The sequence below is a fragment of the Trachypithecus francoisi genome, unplaced genomic scaffold, assembly GCF_009764315.1.
Source record: "Trachypithecus francoisi isolate TF-2019V2 unplaced genomic scaffold, Tfra_2.0 Lachesis_group20, whole genome shotgun sequence".
Lineage (NCBI taxonomy): Eukaryota > Metazoa > Chordata > Mammalia > Primates > Cercopithecidae > Trachypithecus > Trachypithecus francoisi.
In genome coordinates, this window is record NW_022681466.1 from 6,910,941 (window position 1) to 6,916,940 (window position 6,000).

Sequence of the window (6,000 nt, forward strand, 5' to 3'; positions counted from 1 at the left end):
GCCTGGACAACATGGTGAAACCTCATCTCTACTAAAAATACAAAACTTAGCCAGGCGTGGTGGTGTGTGCCTGTAATCTCAGCTACTGGAAGGCTGAGGCAGGAGAATCACTTGAACCCAGGAGGCAGAGGTTGCAGTGAGCCAAGATCGTGCCACCGCACTCCAGCCTGGGCAACAGAGCAAGACTCGTCTCAAAAAAATAAATAAATAGAAAATAATTAAGAGCTGAGGTTGGACGGAGGCCTCTCCCTGCTTGAGCCTTGAGCCTTGGGCCTTGGCCTGGGTTCAGCTCCTTTGCTGTCCCCACTAGTAGCGTCCTGGGGCCCTGCCGTCCCTTTGCTGAGGGCTTGCTGAGCCGCCTGCCACCCCGCCCAGGTGCTGGTACTGGAACTGAATGATGAGGCAGCGGAGCAGGCCGTGGAGCAGGTGGAGGCCGACCTGCTGCAAGACCAAGAGGGCTACCGCTGGAAGGGGCACGAGCGCCTGGCAGCCCGCTCAGGGCCTGTGCGCTTTGAGCCTGGCTTTCAGCCCTTCGTGTTGGTACAGTGCCAGCCCCCAGCTGTGGTCACCTCCTTGGCCCTGCACTCTGAGTGGCGGCTCGTGGCCTTCGGCACCAGCCATGGCTTTGGCCTCTTTGACCACCAGCAGCGGCGGCAGGTCTTTGTTAAGTGAGCAGGGCAGCTGGGGCTGGGGGCTGGGGGCTGGGAGTGGGGCCCCCAGGACCTAGCAGCATTGACAGCCTGCCATCCCCCCAAGGTGCACGCTGCACCCCAGTGACCAGCTGGCCTTGGAGGGCCCATTGTCCCGCGTCAAGTCCCTCAAGAAGTCCTTGCGTCAGTCATTCCGCCGGATGCGTCGGAGCCGGGTGTCCAGCCGGAAGCGGCGCCCGGCTGGCCCCTCAGGAGAGGTAAGGCCCGAGGGGAGGTTGCGGCTGGCCACCCACCCAGGTTCAGCTCAGAGCAGCCAGCAGGGGGCCACATGGCCCCTGCTCCCCAGGCTTGAGGGGCTACAAACAAGACTCAGGGTCCAGGTCGCATGGGTTTGCTGCCATGTGCGACCTCAGGCAGGTCACGCTGCTTCTCTCTGCCTCAGCTTCCTGAGCAGAAAGGCAATAACTGTAATGCTTACCCTAGAACTAATCCCCAGTAAACGTCAGTGATTTCCTTTTTCTCTCTACAACGTGCTGGGGACCCAGGTAGTCTCCCCCAAGGGCACCTCCCACTTGGACAAGGTTCCTCCTAGACACAGACCTGGCAGGTGGCTGGCATGGCCAGCCTTCTGATGCAAGGATCGGCATTGAGCAAAGCACTGTTCCTGGGGAGGGGAGGCCAGAGCTGACCCTTAGGCTGGCCCACCCCTTGCAGGTGCAGGAGGGGAGCGCCAAGACTGAGCGGTCAGGCCTCCAGAACATGGAGCTGGCACCTGTGCAGCGCAAGATCGAGGCTCGTTCGGCAGAGGACTCCTTCACAGGCTTCGTCCGGACGCTGTACTTTGCTGACACCTACCTGAGGGACAGTGAGTGACCAGCCCGGGACTGGGGGACGGGGGGCAGTCGATACCCCCTGACCTGGGGGCATGCCGGGGGCTGCTGCCTGCCTGGCTGGTAGGACCTAAGCGGGTTTCCCCTTGTGAGCAGGGGCAGACTGCAGCCCCTGCCTGCTTCCTCCCCTCCCCTGCCTGGGCCTCCCAGTCAGCTTGCCTTGGCTTTATATCCAGGCTGCAGCACCCTTTAGAAGCATAGCCTCAGACCCGTCACTTAGCCTTTCAGGGCCTCAGCTTGCTCCTCTGTAAAATGAGGGAGTGATAGCTTCCTCCTAGCGCAGCTGTGACGATCGGGGATGGCAGAGCCTACTGGCCTCCAGAGAACACGTCTCTCCCTGGCTGGTTCTCCCCTGCTGTATTGCAGCGAGGGCTGAGCTGACCTGGGACTGGGGTCTTCTGGGTTGCGGCCTGTGTGGTTGTCAGAGAGCCTTCCAGCCTCTCCCAGGAGGGAAAACCTGGGAGTAAGCCCTGGTTGCCCAGCTCCACCCGACTCCCACGCCAAGGGTCAGACACCCAAACATGGCTTCTCGGCAGGCTCCCACCACTGCCCCTCGCTGTGGGCTGGCACCAACGGGGGCACCATCTATGCCTTCTCCCTGCGTGTGCCCCCCGCTGAGCGGAGAATGGATGAGCCTGTGCGGGCAGAGCAGGGTGAGTGCTGGGCAGGGAGAGCAGAGGGTGCTCGGGCTGCCTGGGCTAGGGCCAGGGAGTGGCTCCAACCCCACTACCCCCACACAGTCCCACTACCCACCTCCTCCCCGTAGCTAAGGAGATCCAGCTGATGCACCGGGCGCCGGTGGTGGGCATCCTGGTGCTCGACGGACACAGCGTACCCCTTCCCGAGCCCCTCGAAGTGGCCCATGATCTGTCGAAGAGCCCTGACATGCAGGGAAGCCACCAGCTGCTCGTTGTGTCGGAGGAGCAGTTCAAGGTGCCACACGGGCAGCGGCGGGTCTCCCTGGGACTCCCCGGGACATCCAGGAGGCTCAGACCTTGGGCACAAATGATGGCTAGGCCTCAGCTTGTTTGCATTGGTGTCTGGGGGGCTGCAGAAGCACAGGAAATAAGGGAGAGGGGAGTCTCATGTGAGGACACTGAGGTAGGACCTATGTCTGTGGAAGGGATAAAATCCAGACTGGAGGCCAGGCTCATGCCTATAATCCCAGCACTTTGGGAGGCCAGATCACAAGGTCGGGAGTTCGAGACCAGCCTGGCCAACATGGTGAAACCGCAACTCTACTAAAAATACAAAAAAAAATTAGCCCGGCGTGATGGCGGCCATCTGTAATCCCAGCTCTACTCGGGAGACTGAGGCAGGAGAATTGCTTGAGGTGGAGGTTGCAGTAAGCCGAGATCACGCTATTGTGCTTCAGCCTGGGCAACAGAGCAAGACTCTATCTCGGAAAAAAAAAAAAAAGGCTGGGCACGGTGGCTTCCACCTGTAATCCCAGCACTTTAGGAGGCCGAGGCAGGCAGATCACGAGGTCAGGAGATCAAGACCATCCTGGCTAACACGGTGAAACCCCATCCCTACTAAAAATACAGAAATTTAGCCGGGTGTGGTAGCGGGCTCCTGTAATCCCAACTACTTGGGAAGCTGAGGCAGGAGAATGATGTGAACCTGGGAGGCGGAGCTTGCAGTGAGCTGAGATCACACCACTGTACTCCAGCCTGGGCGACAGAGCAAGACTCTGTCTCAAAAAAAAAAAAAAAAAATTCCAGACAGGGAAGTCAGTGACCTCGGCACCCCCCCAGGCTGTGTCTGTGCCTCTGAGAGCCAAGGGTTTGCCAGGACCCCGGGAGGCATGCGGGGAGGGGAGGCCCCAGCACCTACAGCACTGCGCAGGAGAACTGGTTTGGCCATGGGCATGAACGACCACCCCGCACCCCCAGGTGTTCACGCTGCCCAAGGTGAGTGCCAAGCTGAAGCTGAAGCTGACGGCCCTGGAGGGCTCAAGGGTGCGGCGGGTCAGCGTGGCCCACTTCGGCAGTCGTCGAGCTGAGGACTATGGGGAGCACCACCTGGCAGTCCTCACCAATCTGGGTGACATCCAGGTGGTGTCGCTGCCACTGCTGAAGCCCCAGGTGCGCTACAGCTGCATCCGCCGGGAGGACGTCAGTGGCATCGCCTCCTGCGTCTTCACCAAATATGGCCAAGGTGTTCGAGCCGGGCTGGGCGGGTGTGGGGGCCCCGGGCCCTGCAGGGACGGGAAGGGTGGCCAAGGGTGTTGTGGCCATGGCCAGACTGGATGGGCCTTAAGCGGAGAACTGCGAGGGAACGCTGGCCCCTACTCCCCCAGGTTGGGAAGCGGCCTTGGCAGCCACCAGGCCAGGCCACTAGCATTGCCCCCACCCCCAGGCTTCTACCTGATCTCACCCTCGGAGTTCGAGCGCTTCTCTCTCTCCACCAAGTGGCTGGTGGAGCCCCGGTGTCTGGTGGATTCAGCAGAAACCAAGAACCACCGCCCTGGTAACGGGGCAGGCCCCAAGAAGGCCCCGAGCCGAGCCAGGTGAGTGAAAGGGCCAGAGGCCTCTCCTGCCCCTCCCTGCCCTCTCTGAGATACCCTGAGGCTCCCACTGCTGCCTGGCCAGAGACACCTCCCCACAAGCTCAGCCCACCCTCCCAGGCTCTGGCTCTCTATACCTCTTCGCGTGCCCCTTGCCCCGTGCAAGCTGGCAGTCCAGGGCAGGACTCAGTTTACCTCCCAGGCTCTCCTGCTCAGGGCAGGCTGCACCATTGACTTTGTTCTTCATGGGACCAGGGCTCTCAGAGCCGGGTAGGGAGCCTAGAGGCCCTGGTCCTCACTGTCTCTCTCCCCGCAGGAACTCAGGGACTCAGAGTGATGGCAAGGGTAAGACAGGCCTCCTGGGCCCATGCACACCTGGGCCACACCCTGCCCAGACCTGGGGCTGGACGGGAGGGAAGGGGTCCTGAGTGAGCAGGTAGTGTTTGGGCTGGGAGTAGAGATGGCATTCCTTCCAGCCCTGGGCTTCCACATCCCGACCTCAGTAAGGAGAAAGCCAGGCTGAGGAGGGCCCAGGCGGGGCTCCCTGACCCGGCCTCTACCTTCCAGAGAAGCAGCCCGGCTTGGTGATGGAGCACGCTCTGCTCAGTGATGAGAGTGAGTTGGGTGGGAGAGCGTGGGGCTGGCAGGAGGGGTGGGGAAGGAGGGGTCAGGGTCAAAGGAGGCTGGGCAGGCCGTTACCCTGAGGCAGGGGACAGATCCATCCCACACCCATGGTGAAAGGGGGTGGAAAGGCTGTGGCTGGCCGCCCCAAGTGTCTCAGTGGGCCTCTGTTCCCGCCCGGCCTGCAGGAGTCCTGAAGGAAATCCAGAGCACACTGGAGGGAGACCGCGGGTGAGGCGCCACCCAGGCTGGCTGGGGGGGCCCGAGGCTCTGCCAGGGGGCTCGGGAGCGCTGAGAGTGGAGGCCCCCTGAGGTCATGACTCCCCTGTCTTTGCCCATGCAGGAGCCTCAACTGGCATTCACGTCGAGCGGCCATGGGGTGCAGCCTCAGCAATGGCGGAGGTGGGGGCTCTGGGCTTGAGTGCAGTTGCCGGATGTGCTGGGAAGGGATGGGAGGAAGAGCCCTGGCCCCACTCCCCTGGATCCCACAGGGCCGACACGTGCCCTGATGACCTGGAAAGCACCATGTCTGGGCTCAGTGTGGGCAGCTGGGGCACCCCGTCCTGCCCAGGGTGATCCTGAGCTGTCCCTGTGTGTCCTTCAGCAGAGTGAGTGGCTGAGCGTCCAGGGAGCACGATGAGCACACACTACTACTGATGGCCTTTTGGAGGTCCCTGCCCCAGCCGGAGAGGCCGGTGCACAGGGCCACACCAGGGGATAGGGGCGCCCCGGCTTCCACAATGCAGCTGCTCCAGGCCTCGGGAGAGGAGAGGCCCCGGCCCCTGGGGCTGCCCTTCCCGGGCCTCGTCTGTCTGGGTCCTTTGGTCAATGTTGCACAGTTTTTATTGCCCCCATCCCTTTTTGTAGTGGGCTGGGGTTTAAGTTATACATGTTAACTGCCTCTGGGTGAAAAAGTTTTTAATAAACACCTATTACCTCTTCACTGGACTGGTCCACCTACTTTAGTATTTCAGTTGTATAGAAATTTTCCATGTGAATACAAAGTGGGAGCCGGTACCCTGCCTGTCCCCTGAGGCTCTAGCCCTGGCCTGGCGTCAGGAGAATCCACTTTGGGAGTCGTGTGAATCAAGCTGCTGAGTTGTGTCTGAGCCCGGCTGTGCCTTCCCTCTCTGGGAACACATGGCAAGCACGAACCATCTTGAGTCTGCCTTACTTGTTTCCCTGGGTCCTGGCCACCCCTGGCTGGCCTTTCCCTACTGTCAGGAGGAGAAGGGCACCCCAGTATCTCAGACCTGTTGGCTTCCTCCAGACACCAGGGAGGACTGTGGGGTGCTGCTGAAGGGGAGGTGGTCCCCAAGGAGAAAGGCCT

General features: G+C 61.3%; 1 protein-coding gene across 8 annotated transcripts in view; it reads left to right on the forward strand.

Moving 5' to 3' along the window:
- The window catches only part of LLGL2 (LLGL scribble cell polarity complex component 2), a 51,723-nt gene extending 46,110 nt beyond the window's left edge, over nt 1-5,613 (forward strand). For 3 of the 8 annotated variants that reach the window (XM_033182178.1, XM_033182180.1, XM_033182179.1), the window contains exons 15-26: nt 376-668; nt 757-907; nt 1,365-1,515; nt 2,077-2,193; nt 2,307-2,473; nt 3,436-3,700; nt 3,902-4,052; nt 4,366-4,394; nt 4,617-4,664; nt 4,859-4,901; nt 5,014-5,072; nt 5,275-5,613. In XM_033182178.1, the coding sequence (XP_033038069.1) occupies nt 376-668; nt 757-907; nt 1,365-1,515; nt 2,077-2,193; nt 2,307-2,473; nt 3,436-3,700; nt 3,902-4,052; nt 4,366-4,394; nt 4,617-4,664; nt 4,859-4,901; nt 5,014-5,072; nt 5,275-5,282 (1,482 nt within the window). In that variant the 3' untranslated portion in view covers nt 5,283-5,613. Of the gene's footprint in view, nt 1-375; nt 669-756; nt 908-1,364; nt 1,516-2,076; nt 2,194-2,306; nt 2,474-3,435; nt 3,701-3,901; nt 4,053-4,365; nt 4,395-4,525; nt 4,665-4,858; nt 4,902-5,013; nt 5,073-5,274 lie in introns of those variants that run through there. The other 5 variants (XM_033182175.1, XM_033182176.1, XM_033182177.1 and 2 more) reach the window with 5 other exon arrangements.
- The last annotated feature ends 387 nt before the right edge of the window (nt 5,614-6,000 follow it).